This window comes from Cinclus cinclus, chromosome 5, assembly GCF_963662255.1.
Source record: "Cinclus cinclus chromosome 5, bCinCin1.1, whole genome shotgun sequence".
NCBI lineage: Eukaryota > Metazoa > Chordata > Aves > Passeriformes > Cinclidae > Cinclus > Cinclus cinclus.
This window is the reverse complement of record NC_085050.1, coordinates 22,731,428-22,745,147: the sequence shown is the minus strand read 5'-3', so window position 1 is coordinate 22,745,147 and position 13,720 is coordinate 22,731,428. Positions and strand designations below refer to the sequence as shown.

General features: G+C 40.6%; 1 protein-coding gene across 5 annotated transcripts in view; it reads right to left on the bottom strand.

Annotated features, from left to right (window-relative positions):
• The window catches only part of UBE2K (ubiquitin conjugating enzyme E2 K), a 39,280-nt gene extending 32,630 nt beyond the window's left edge, over positions 1–6,650 (bottom strand). For 4 of the 5 annotated variants that reach the window (XM_062492716.1, XM_062492717.1, XM_062492719.1 and 1 more), the window contains exon 1: positions 6,543–6,650. In XM_062492716.1, coding sequence (XP_062348700.1) covers positions 6,543–6,605 — 63 coding nt within the window. In that variant the 5' untranslated portion in view covers positions 6,606–6,650. The remainder of the gene's footprint in view (positions 1–6,542) is intronic. The other variant, XM_062492720.1, reaches the window with a different exon arrangement.
• Between the last annotated feature and the right edge of the window lie 7,070 nt (positions 6,651–13,720).

Below are 13,720 nucleotides of genomic sequence, written 5' to 3'. Positions count from 1 at the left end.
TACTGATCCTAAAAGTGCACTGGCATTATATTCACAGAACGTAAGAAACAGCTATATGGTACAGAGGCATTAGCTATAAGTAACCTAATAATACTGAAAGATCATCCCAGATGTGAGAATAACATGGAGTTTTCTCACCACTTACAGACAAACTGGTTTGATGGCAAAGACCTACAGAACCATTCTCCATTATTTCCCAGTACAAACTAGAAGATATAACCAACACACCACAGACAGGATTAAGAAAACCAAAGATGCACAGTAATGGCATTTCACCATTCTTTTTATGCAGTTACAGGAAACAGGTCTAAACCTCGTCTTACCTAAAACTGTAAGCATGGCTAAAAACGCAGCAGACATTATTTCTGGCAGTGTACAAAAGATCTCACAAACAATTTTAAAGTTAAGATGATCTTCAGATTTCATAGAAATGAAGCCTAAAGAAATAGTACTAATCTCACATTTGTTCTACTTTCAGGGCTCCAAAGCAGAAGTTGTTCAGAATAAAAACTGAAAGCTTTGCATCTACCAGAAAAACCCAGCCTCCAATTTGAAAGGGAAGAGGATTCATTATTGTCATACATTAATGAAAACTTTTAAACAAAGAAGAAATGGTCTACTTTAAAACTTTTCTATATGTTTACAGGGGAAGGTTTTACCAGATGTGGCAATGGAGCTGGACAAACAGAAACAGTAATTAAAACCCAAACTTATTCTAGAGATTCTGTAATCACACAGGACAGCTGGGTGGCTTCTAGTCTCTACCCCCTGCTCAAAGCAGTCCAATATGAGCAGGTTGTTTAAGAATTTGTTGAGTTTTGAACAACTCCAAGGACAAAGATTCTGCAAACCTTCTGATGTCACTGCTTAAATGTTATTTTTTTTTTTTCCCCAGTGTCTGGTCAGAATTTTCCATGTTCCAGCTTGTGTCTGCTACCTTGTTACCACATCCCCATGCACTTCCGAGACAAGTCTGGCTCTTCTCAGGAGCTTCTCATTAGGTATTTATAGATAACAGGAAGATGCCCCTCTCAATAGTTCTCTCAATAGTACCAACTCTTCCACCTTCTTCTCACATATCTTGTGGTCCAGTTCCTTAACCACCTTGACAGTTTTCTGCCCAATTTATTGGAGTATGTATCTGAACACAGAACACCACACATGTTCTCACAAGCACAGAACAGAGGTGAAGAATCACTTCCTACAACCCACTGTCTATATTCCTGCTAATGCAACCCAGTACATGGTTGGACTTCATTGCCACCATCACGTTCAACCTGCTCTTTGCTAGGTCATGAAGTTCTTTTCCTGCTAGACTGCTTCATTTCCAGTCAGTCTCCCTACCGTACATGTGGCTAGGTGGAATTACTTCCTCCCAGGTGCAGGACTTGGCACCTACCTCAGCTGAGCTTCAAAAGACTCCTGCCAGGACATTGATTTATCCAGCCTACTAAGACCCCTTTTTGCATAGCAGCTCCAAACTACAGTGTGCTAAAACCCCCCTCACACATTTTTTAAAACACATGCAGGCCTTCTGAGAGACTGGTACCAATATAATAATGACATTTAAAATGTTCTTATGTTTACATCTTTTTATACTTTTATGCCTTTTAATTGACTAAGCACATTCAAGCTTTATTCACACAAACAGTTGTCCTGGTTTTGGCTGGGACAGAGTTAGTTTTTTTCCTTGTAGCTGGTACAGGGCTGAGTTTTGGATTTAGTCTGAGAATAATGTTGATAACACACTGATGTTGCTGGGTACAGCTTACTCTAAGTCAAGGACTTTTTAGTTTCCCATGCTCTGCCAGTGATCACATGCACAGGAAGGCAGGAGGGTGCATGGCCAGGAGAACTGACCCAAAGTGGCCAAAGGGATGTTCTGTCCCACAGAATGTCACAACTCAGTATAGAAACTGGGGGGATTGGCTGGGAGCTGCTGATTGCTGCTGGGATGGGCTGGGAACAGATGAACAGGTGGTGAGCAATTGCACTGGGCATCCCTTGTCTTTCTCTGGTTTTATTCCTCTCTCCCTTTTCATTATTATTGCTATATTTTGCTTTATTTAAATTATTAAACTCCTCTTAACACAAGGGTTTTACCTTTTTCCAACTCTCCTTCCTAGGCTGTTGTGGGGAGTGGGACACCTGATTGAGCAGCTGCACAGAACTTAGCTGCCCCTGGGATTAAACAATGACAACAATTCCACTGCACTCACTGACTGCAGTGTGACTATTCTTACAGTTCAAAAGTTAAGCACACCTATCAGCATAAAATGGATACTGTTTTTAAAAGTATGTTGCTGACTCAGCAACCATAACAGAAGACATCTCATTGTTATAAATACCTGCATTGATTCTACATGATAAATAGGAAGAAAAACAAGGATCCCACTAACACTAAAGCACAATTACAACTAGAAGCCTCCATGTTAGTGAATTCAGTATCTAGCACCCAAGACTGCCCAAATATAAACAAACTAAAGCAATGAAGTTTTTCTGAGCCTGATTAAATATTTATGGCTTTTCCAAAGAGCAGGAAATTTTCAGAGATGTTACTTAGTATCTTGCTATATACTGACATAAATCACAAAATCACTACAGTCAATGATAAAAGTCAACATGAGAGCTACTCACTAGGTCTTCACAAGTCTAAGAAAGGTATGGCAGACTACAGTTATATCTCCCTCCCCTTTTTCCTGTAAATCACTGAAACACATAGCAGACTCCAAAACAAACACTCATTTCCTTCTTGGAAATCAAGTATTGAAATTTTTGTTGTTAACCTACTATCTTTGCTTGAATGCTGTTTTGGTTTCAATCAAGCTACAAATTTGCACTGATACTTCAGCTATCTGTTCATGAAGATACTCATATTCCATAACTGCAGCTGAGTTTAATTTACTCTCAGCTCTGCCTCGATTTACCCGCCATAAATGTCTCTTCATATTATTAAGAGACTAACACTTCATGGTAGATATACCAGCAATTCTCTTCTTGCTAGAAGGAAGCTATGTTTCCCAATGCGTCACCTTCAAGATCACACTGGAGTTTTCACTGCAAAAGGTAACAATTAGTAGAAAACATCTTCTATTTCCACATGATAAGAAAGTGGATGGACAATTAAACATTGAATCCTTCACATAGTATAATTTCTTCCAAGTAAACACTGTTGCTTTATTAAATTACAAAAACAAGTCACACATAATATTTAACATACTGATCAATTACAACACATCTCAGCATCAGTCTTTAAGTGGCCACAAGATCTTTTAAGTGGCCACAAGATCTTTCAATATGTTTCTATTCATTATTAAATGCCAGGCAAGTTCTCCCTCTCATAAGATAGCTACTTACAAACAGAGAGCAGGTAAGCATTCAACTACCCAATGCAGCATTACAGTAATTTAATCTAAAAATAATACCAGCTAACCTTCACTCAGACTTTTTTCCTACTTAGTAAAAGCAGGATACTATTCTCCTTTCACCTCTTTATTGGTTTCTCCATCATGATGCAGCTTCATACTTTTGTTCAAAATACATTTTGTAACTTTAGAATTTCACCCCATAAAACCAACAAGATAGCACATTAATGAAATGACAGAACAAGAAGAGAGATAAACTGGAACATCTGATCCCTTGCCTACACATATTTAACCAGTCAGGTTATTACAGAGACTAACTTAACAACTTCATCTCTGCTACAGATGCACAACACCTCCCCTACCTTAGAACTGTAAAGCTTTCTCCATACACAAAAATAAAAAGCTGAAAGATCATACTACATCAGCACTCCTGACAAAGAAACTTCAGTTAGTTTTATCTATTTATTTCAAATATTTAAGAGATGCAAAGTTACAGGTATCTCTCTTAAATAAACAATACCCTACTTCTTAATGTAATGTCATGTTTATAACAAAACTAGAAATAATAAAACAAGCAGAGCAGAAGCACTTTTCCTCAAGTGTGAAAATGCTTTAAATACTTTTACAAAACACTCAAGAAGTCACAGACTCTAAACTTAAAAACATGGAAGATCCTTCATCTCTTATCTCTAAGCCAGAGAGCAAGGCAGTATTCCACATTTTAGTTATTTCCCAGAAATTGCATTTAGGGAAACAGGAAGTGCTAAGTAACATGAAAAGTATATTTAGTCCTGAGCAGCAAGGATTCATAGACATAGATCCATAGCAAAGATAAACACACTTTACAGAATTCTTTCTTCTTTTGGAATTTAGCACTTCCAACAAACACATACTTCAAATGCAGAAGGAATTAAGTGCCATCCAGCTGCTCCCTTTCAAAAACATTTCTGGTTCCACCACTCTATTTCAGCATAAAGGTGAGTAGTGGAAGAAGACAGAGAACAAATTTCCTATGTACTTTTCTCCCTGTGTGCCTACCCCCTCCCCAGGCACTTCTGCTCCTATTACATCTAAGAGGAAACGGGGGAGGAGCTGCTCTTCAAGTAGTCAAAAGCATTAAATCAAAAATAATTTAAGAACAGATAATGTGAGGCACTTTGCCTTCAGAGAAGGACTCACAAACTTCTAAGCAACAAATTCAGCATTGCCATTCGTTAAAAATATTTATTTCTTTTTGAAGAAACCAGGTTTAATAATAATTTTAGAAAATAGTAAGAAAACTTCCTTTTTTAAAACGTTGTGATTTGTAGCATTTAGTTGGATCTTCATTCATCATCCCACTCCACATGTTTTCCCACCCAGCGATAATGACACCATAGTTTGACTGCCCTGGAATGTACAAACACAGACAAAAAAACTTGGCTTGCAACTTTGATAACCACTGAATAATGCTGAAATTCTGCATTCAAGACATGGGAGTTAGTATCGTGTGTGAACAGCAATTTTATGCATACTAATATATCAGCATGACAGGTAGCTCGCTAATGGCAGAAGAAAAAGAAATATCAAGAATCTGCTGATTATGATTTTTGAAATTCCATTAACTGAATTTCATAATAATTATAACCTTTCTTTGAGTTTCAGGCAGCTCAAAGGCTATTTTATAATAATATCAATTTCCAAAATTCTGTAACTGAGTCCTGCAAACTAAACAAAGGAAAATAATAAAAAATGTTCACACTGGATCCAACCTATAATGTAAGAAAATTTACTATGGACCTCCCACAGAACCTATGTAAGTTAAGGTTTCTTCTTTTTTTTTCTACATAAAGCAAAGGGAAAGGGTTTTGAAGCCTTTAGAAAGCACTTCCAAATAGACTTCTTTGTTTCCACAGTATCAGCTGGTTATACAGGGTATGAGGTCTACATTCTCTAGCTTTGGCATAAAGGTATCCACCTAGAAATTTCTCTTGGCCTCCATGCAATTCTGTATTTGCTGTGCAATAGCTTGGCAAAATCAGCCAGGACTCTAGAGGCAGCTGTAAAACAAGCCCCTTACATTTTTCTAGTAAATTCAAGCTGCATAGCAACAATGTTGTTAGCACGCAATTTAAAAGTACATCAACTACTGCAACCCTAAGCGTGTTTTCCTTAAGCCATTAGTACCTTTCAAAAATTATCCTCCCAAATTTTTTCTCTGTGAACATGTCCAGATTTCTGAAACAACAGCTTTAAGAGTTACATATTCACATTAATATTTCACAAGGATCCAACCTGCAACATCATCCCAAGTAGGATGACAATGACGACACAACCATTAAAACCTATCTGGCTGACGTCCACCAACTCAGACACCGACACAGCTAAACCTGTATTGATGCAACCCTGCAAACTGCTGTATATTCCCCCACACTGATCAGAACTTCTTTACTGCTGCCCGGAAAGTAGTCAGCCTCTCTTACTGACCACCACATACCTCTGAACATACTGATCAGGAAACGAGGTAACATGACTGAAATGAGTGAGGCTTTAAAAGCATCCATCTAAAGGTGAGTAAGCCTACAGTGGGATAAAGGAAGTTCTGTATCCAGGGAAGCTAAATGGGGTCTTAATAGCAACCGCTCAAAAACCCCAAACATTAAACCCGTACCCTGAAGCCTCTGGCACTGGCGAGCCAAAGGGCTCAGCTGAGGGGGATGTATGGGATCACGTACCCCCCACACCTCCCCCTCCCCAATCCGCCTCATCCATCCCTCCCGGCCCTCCCGGTGCCGCGCGGGCGGACGCGGGAGAGCGCGTGCCGGGGGCCCCGGCGGAGGCCGGGCCGGCCCCACCCGCCCCGCCCCGCGGCCTCCAGCCTGGCGGCGCTCCCGAGCACCGACCGCCGGGAGCCCTCGCCGGGAGCCGGCCCGCCCAGCCTCTTCGGGCCCTGCCGCCGCGCTTCCCGCGGCCCCCTCCTCCTCCTTCCAACGGCTGGCGGGCCCCATCTCCCCAGGAATCGCCATTCCCCTCCCAGATGCCGTGGGACGGGCCCACCTCCAGCACGGGGAGGTGGGGCCGAGGGGGGCGCGGGGTCCCCGCGAAGGCCGGCGGGGCGCCCGCACCGTCCCCCGCTGCCCACGCTCACACGGGGGAGGGTGGCGGCGGCGCGCAGGGGGAGGGGGGAGAGGGTCTGACCTCTTCGCTCTTCAGCACCTCCTTGAACTCCCGCTTGATCCTCTGCACCGCGATGTTGGCCATCTCCGCAGCGGGCACCCCTCGCCCCCTCCGCGCCGGGCCCAGCGAGCTCCGCCGCCGCTCCGCTGGAGAACTCCCGGCCTTACCAAAATGGCGCCCGCGCCGAGCATGCGCGAAAGGGCTGCCGCCGCTCCTCAGGAGGGGCCGCGGGAGAGCGGCCGGAGCGGCACCGGGACGGCGGCGGGGCCGGGTGGGCCGTGGCTGGACGCTGACGATGAGGCGGCTGCGGCGTGCGCGCTCTGGGCCGCCTCCTCCCCGTGATCCCGAAGGGAGGGTGCGCTGCCCACCTGTGGAGGCTCAGGGGCTCGCCCCGCTGGTCGCCCACCCGCCCGTCCCGGGAGACACCTGCCCGTCCCGGGAGACACCTGCCCGAGCCGCTCGCCCTGTCACGGGCCGGGCGAGTCCGTGACGAGAGCGTGAGGAGGCACCCCCTAAGGCAGAGCCCCGTTGCGGGCGAGCCCAGGGGCACAGCTGAGGCCGTTGCATCGTCATGGCCTCCGCCCGGCCCTGTACCGGCAGGGGGTGAGCCCTGAGGCACAGGGACGGCGAACGGGTGAAGGAACACCCTTGGGAGGGCTGGGCCGGGCCCGCGGTAGCAGGAGAAATGTCTGAGGTGTCGCTGAGGAAACAGCTGGCTCCAGCAGCAGCTGGTATGTCTGCTGGCGAAGCCCCCGAGCAAAAAGAACCAGGGGGCTCTCACGCAACTGGAGAATCTGCTCACCCGGGCCCGTAACAGCGGTTCTCATCTAATTCTTCGCTATTTATGCTCGGCAGAGAAGAATGTTATTCCTTACACGTCTCTCTCCCAGACCTGCTCCTCTTCTTCTTTCCCCCTTCCCCTGGGGACTCTGGTACCTCCTCACAAGGGATCAGGAGAACTTGCAGGCCCAGAAACAGGTTACTTAATAGGGACAGAACGGAACTGCTTGTTTTCACAGATTCTGTTACAATGTTTTAAAAGTAGAGTAAAAGGCTCCGGTCAGCCCTAAAAGGGCATTTTATTGCAGAAGCAAACTTGAGTGCCCACGGATGCTACTTCTGTTCTGAAATCTGTAATAGGGTAACAGTAACCATAACTTCTAACCTGAGGTGTATAAAACAATGCATCTTATCCAAGACCATAGATTTTTGGAGGAGAACATGAGACTGGATTTTGAGCTGTTGTTTATTCAAGAACTAGAGGTTTTCAAGTTATTAAGGTTTACAGAAACATTTTATAGGGCCCCCTTTTAACAGTGCAGTGCAGGACAACGTACAACATAGACATTTATCTCAACAAATGTTGACTTCTGGTAGGGCTGTTATCTGCCATCACTGTTCATTTATCTCCATTAGTATACACAGTATATTTTGACTATTATATACACTACAAAGTAAGTATAGGCCCAAGCAACAAAAAAACCCCAATAAATTGTTAAAATCTGTCAGCTATATACAGATGCATATATAGTCCTTTTAATGTATTTACTCTTCCCCTACAGTTTGACTGGGGAAAGTTTTTTCTTTGGCAAAAATGTTGTAGATGTGATTCTGTACATAAATATTTTTTCAGATGAAAACTTTTAAATGTATTATACAATCCATTTTTTCAGCTGAGCTTTTCGATACCTTTATGAAAAGGACTGTTTATCAGTAGGCCTGGTTTCTTTTTAATGACTTAATAGTGTGATCTTAGACCTTCATTTTCAGAATAATTTAGACATCCGAGTTCCACTGATATGTCTTAAATTCCTTTTGAGGAGGTAGGCCATGGCTTTTCTTTGCCCTTGGCTCTCACCAATAAAGAAAACTTTATTTTACCTCTTAGATGAAAGCTAAGTTTAGAGTGTGCTGAGCAACTATGACTATTATAGACAAAATTATTAAAGGTAGTACATAAAATCTCCTGGTTAAATCTTTCTTGTCTTTTCCGACAGCTTACAGAAAGAAGCTAAGCTTCCAATATTCAGGTTTTGCGCTGAATGGAGTGGAAAACATGACCTTTATCAAGTGTTAAAATCTTTTATGTTCCTGTGAGTATGCTTTTATGTTATAGGTGGTAGACATCCAGTAGCAGCCATGGTAAAGGGCAATGATTTTGGTTTGTACCTAGGTTCATTTTCATGTGCTCTTTTGGATTACAAATGTCAGAGTCTGTTACCTCACAAAATGAGATTAATGTGAATTACTGTATCTCTTTTCCTTGGTATACCCCACTCCTTTCCCTTGTCCTTAAACAGACATTCTTCACTTACCTCACAACTGTTTCATATTCACCATATACTGTGTTAATTTTCTCTTTGCTGAAGGACAGATATAGAAATGCTTTTTGGCCGGTAGAACATAGTGATGAGTTTTGCCAGGATCAAAATCTACATAAAAATCAGTACCTTACATAATCAGCATGCGAGGAGTATCATTTTATACCTCCTGTATGGTTTAATAGTTTTTTATAGTTTACTATCTTACAGAAAATTCAATGGGGTTGTAGGGCAGAAGAGGACCATAGATTTTGAATAGGTGTTTTGGGGTTTGTTTTGTATTTGTTTTTCTTTTTTTAATTAAAAAAAAATGTAGTATATATGATCAGGAGAACATTCTTTCATTGATCCTATGATGATTTTAGTCTCATACTGAACAACTCTTTCAATAGCAGCTTTTACAAACTGACTGCGGATTGGTTTATTCTTTTGCCCATTGGTATTGATCACAACTAATAGAGTGTGAGATACAATTCTGAGTATATGTGCATTGTTTATTATGCTTGGCATATTGTTTTGAAAGACTTCTGGAAGTGGGAGCATGTGATATGGTTAAAATTCAAACTAGGTAAGGTTATTGCAGGAGGAAAGTTGATAGGGTCAGTGGTTGTATGGCCTCAGTCCAAGCTCTCAATATGGAAAGGCTAATAATATTCAATAGCCAGTGCTAGGATAACTGAATATTCTAAACACCATGTCATTTCCCACGTAATGTGGGAAGTACTGTCTAACATGCAAGCTATATATAGGAAACAGTTCCCCACATTTTCATGGAAAAGTTGCTATGGCTCATGCAAAGTTTTTGCGCCTTGGACTCACTTGCTGTACATCCAATATAGCCCCGTGTGCACGGCTCTTTCTCAGACTATGGATACCCCCAGCCCCACTATACTGCCTGGGGATTCCAAAATGCTTATTGCAGCAATAAGTATGATTTACTTTCCGTTCTTCAAGATTCTTGTTGATCTTTTTCTCATTTCCATATTTTCCTAATTTTATTTTTTTTCATATCAATAGGACATGTTTCTAGTGGAATTACTCAGAGAAAATTTGGAATTATTGAGATTGCCCCCTGTGATTAGAGGAAAATGAGATTTTTTGAAACATTAATTCTCCAGTATGCAGCATTCTATTCCTCTTTTACTGTTTTATGTCTTGTATAACAAACCTACCACCTCCTCATCTTGGCTTCTTTAATTTAGAAAAATCAAAAACATCAGACTTGATCTTCTCTCTTTGTTGCTGGAGGATTACTTATTGAAGAGGAAAGCTGTCTCAAGAGATAGGTATATTCACTTCTATCCCTTTAGAAACAGGGGTTGAACCTGTAGCATTTTTAATTCTTATTTTATTTATTTAATGAGGTATCCATATAAGGATTAACTTCACAGGCTGTGTATTAGATTATAAGCACTCTGCATTTGAATGTTTGTATGCTCATTTATAATAGTGCTTTATTTAAAAAAAAAGGCAACAATTAATATTCATATACTAGGTAGTTTTTAAATTTAACCTTCGTTTTCTGCAGAAGTTACATCTCTCTTTCTATGATCCCAGCTTTTAACAAAGAAATGCAGAAATTGTCTTTATCTGCATATCACTCAGCACATTTCAGAGATTAAGAATAAATTTAGCCTGCACGTTTATTGTCTGTCATATTGTGTTCCTGTTGTGGCAGCGTCTGGATGATTCAATTTACATGGGATTAGCGTTATTATCAAAATAACTAACTGGTCGTGCAAGTTGACCGAGTTTTAAGATGTCATCTTAACTTTCCTGTTCCTCCTATAGGTGTCCATGTCCGGTTGCGTGGCCAGGTGTAAGAGTGCCCTCTCCTGGGTGGAACAGGGCAGTTTGCCTTGCTCGGCTGGGACCGATCCCTCTGTCGGCAAGCTTTCCTTGCCTTACAAACAGCTCAAGGTACTGTCACTGCTTTGTCCAGCCTTACCTGTAGAGGTGTTGATGAAGAACCTGTACGAGTTCTGTAGGCAGAAATGCCCAAACCAGTAGGACAGAAATTGTTCAGTGTTCAGGAAGAGAGAGGAGGTATTCACTCATCATGCCTGTGCTTACCAGATTATACTTTTCATGTTGTTAGCAGATTAAATTTATATGCATTAAAAGGCAGAAAGGGTTCTAACTAAATATTAGAGTGATGTGAAGTCATTCAGGTTGAATTCATAGGATGCAATTCGTCTGAATTAGTGGAGTTACATCAGGAATCAATCTTGGCATAGCAAAGTTTTCATTAAATAATGAATGTGCAGAATTTTTTTGTAGTTTAGTAACACTCTATTGTCCTTCACTTGTTAAAGGCTATTATTAGAAATTGACTGGACTTTTCATTAATTTAATATTGGTCTGCCAATATTTTCTAAATTAACATTATATCTGAACCTGGTGTTTCTAGTAGAAAAACCTAGATACAAAGACACCTAATGCTTTTGAGTCTGTTTAGCAAAATTACTGGGGTTTTAAACTTACAGTTTTTTTGTGAAGGAGTGATTTTTAACTGATGGTACATACACCTTGGGGTCCATGGGCCAATTATTGTGGCTTCATGAAAGAAAAAAAAGGGGGGGGAGGAGTGGAAATGAGGTTCAGCTATGAAATAGTTCTTGTAATTTTGCAGGAGCACCAAAGTTGATTTATATTCTTAATGATCAGGCATCTACCTTGAAAGTTTAGCAATCACAGACTCTCAACTTGATTACAGGGAACAAGAAGCACTTCTTATAAAGAAAAAGGTGTAAAACTCTGCTCCTTTCTTCCTATTACAAAAAGAAGATAACAGTCTTTCTGAGGATCCTTTCAAAATGAAAGTAATCTGTGAATACAAAAATAGACTTCACAACCTAACATGGCTTTATTAGTAGTTTTATGAATCTTAGAGTTATAAGGGAAGAGAGGATCCGACCAATGGTATAAATAACTTAGTCACCATGCTATGTTGCTGGAATATTGTTGTCCACTCAAAAAAGATTTTCTACTTTGAGTGAAGAATTTGTACCATTTAAAGTATTTTGTATTATCATCTATTGATGTAATAACTTTTAGTACATTATCAAATCTACGTAACTTTACTTAATTAAATATTGTGATCTTTCTTTCATAGATACAAAAGGGAGTTAGAGCTGCCTTAGAAGGCCAGCTGGACAGCTTTCCCTGGCCAACTGGACATGATCTTCTCCTTATGACCTTTGGATTTGTGACTGACTAACAATTGCTGCTATTTTAATTACTGTAGGGGCTAAAATCAGATCCAGACTGATACTCAGTAAACCTCCATTTCATAAAAGTCATCAGGACTGAAGTATAGCACACCATTTAGCCAGAAATCTGTTGTTCAGTGCAGTGGTAGCCAGGAAAGTGCATAAATGCAGCAAGTAAATAAGTGAGAAGATAAAATGGCATTAATATTTTGAAGTGATTGCTTGGGGGGTGGAGTTAGAGACTCTCGTTAGGAGATTTGAGTTTGGAATTAGAACTGCAGCAGCAAAAAAATTGTGAAGCAGTAATTGAATAAATACAGGAATCCAGAATAAATGAAAAATAAACCCACTTTCTTTGATAGTGGTCTTTATTGCTAAAATATTTTCATATTCTTAACAGTGTAGGCAAGCTGACTGCTGGGAAGTTCACTGTATAAAGTGGTCCAACTGCCAGCATATATATCAAATTTGTGTATCAGGGATGGTTCCACCTGGCTTTCTGTATTTTCCTTCAAGCAGATAGGCAACAATTCATGGAGTTTATGTTGCAAACTGAACTGCATCACTGCTGTGTTTTCTTGGGAGAAAAGGATGAGAACGACACCTTTCCTCTTAAAGTACATAACCTGAGACATAGAGCCATCAACACAGGCTGCAGAGATAGATTAAGCTCCTGCAGGCAATAGTCTTATGAATAGTCTTATGAGGTGGTCCCACCTCAAAAAAGATTTCCAGCTATAAGAGAAAATGCATTAAAGATGTATGAATAACCACAGTGTAATACAAGACTATGTACTACTACAAGCCAAGCCACAGAGACAACATACTCCAGTATACTTTGCATATCAATTGTTAAGTATTCCTTCAATGGTCTCTCTGTTTTGTAAAGCACAGGACTTTTTAGGGATCCTGAAAGGTAGGATTATTAATAAAAAATCAATCTAGAGCTCTTGAATTCAGTTACTATTGCTTGATCCAGCAATTTTTGATTCTGAGGCTTTTAGAAAATTGTATCTAGAATTTGAAATTACTTCTAATGGTGGCCATTTTGCTAAACTACAGTATAATCTGTCATGGTGGGCACCAAATGCACAACTGATGGAAATCTTTTGGAACTGTCTACAACAGAAATTTACAAAATAGTGAAGTTTGTCAGAGATCATCCAGAAAAAGCTCAGCTGTGACAGATGGGTAATTTAGATATGTTGATAACATCCTAAAATAGCTGCATTTTGGAGACTAGAACAATTGTGTATTAGGAAAAAAATCCCAAGTTTTTCTATTGATCTTACTACAGTAGAATAATAATTTAGAGTTAAGTCCTTAAGACTAAATCCCTAGTCAGTGTTTGCACCACAGTTCTGTGAAAAAGTTAATTAACAGGATTTCAAATCATAGAAACCAGTAAGGATCAATTCAAGAATAGAAGTCAGGACAATCTGATTTGTTATTTTCCTAACCTGATTGTCTTCAGTTTGTCCATGTGGCTAGCAAGAACACTGCATCTGGAAATTTATTAGAGAACAGTAAGGATAAAGTCAGGTTAAACAAACAAGGCTCAGATAGTGTCCTGTACTGAGTAATGTACAGTTTCCCTGAACACAGCAGATACAAGCCATTTCTCTGGTCTGTGGATTTCTGCCAGGCATGCAATGTTTCACAGAGC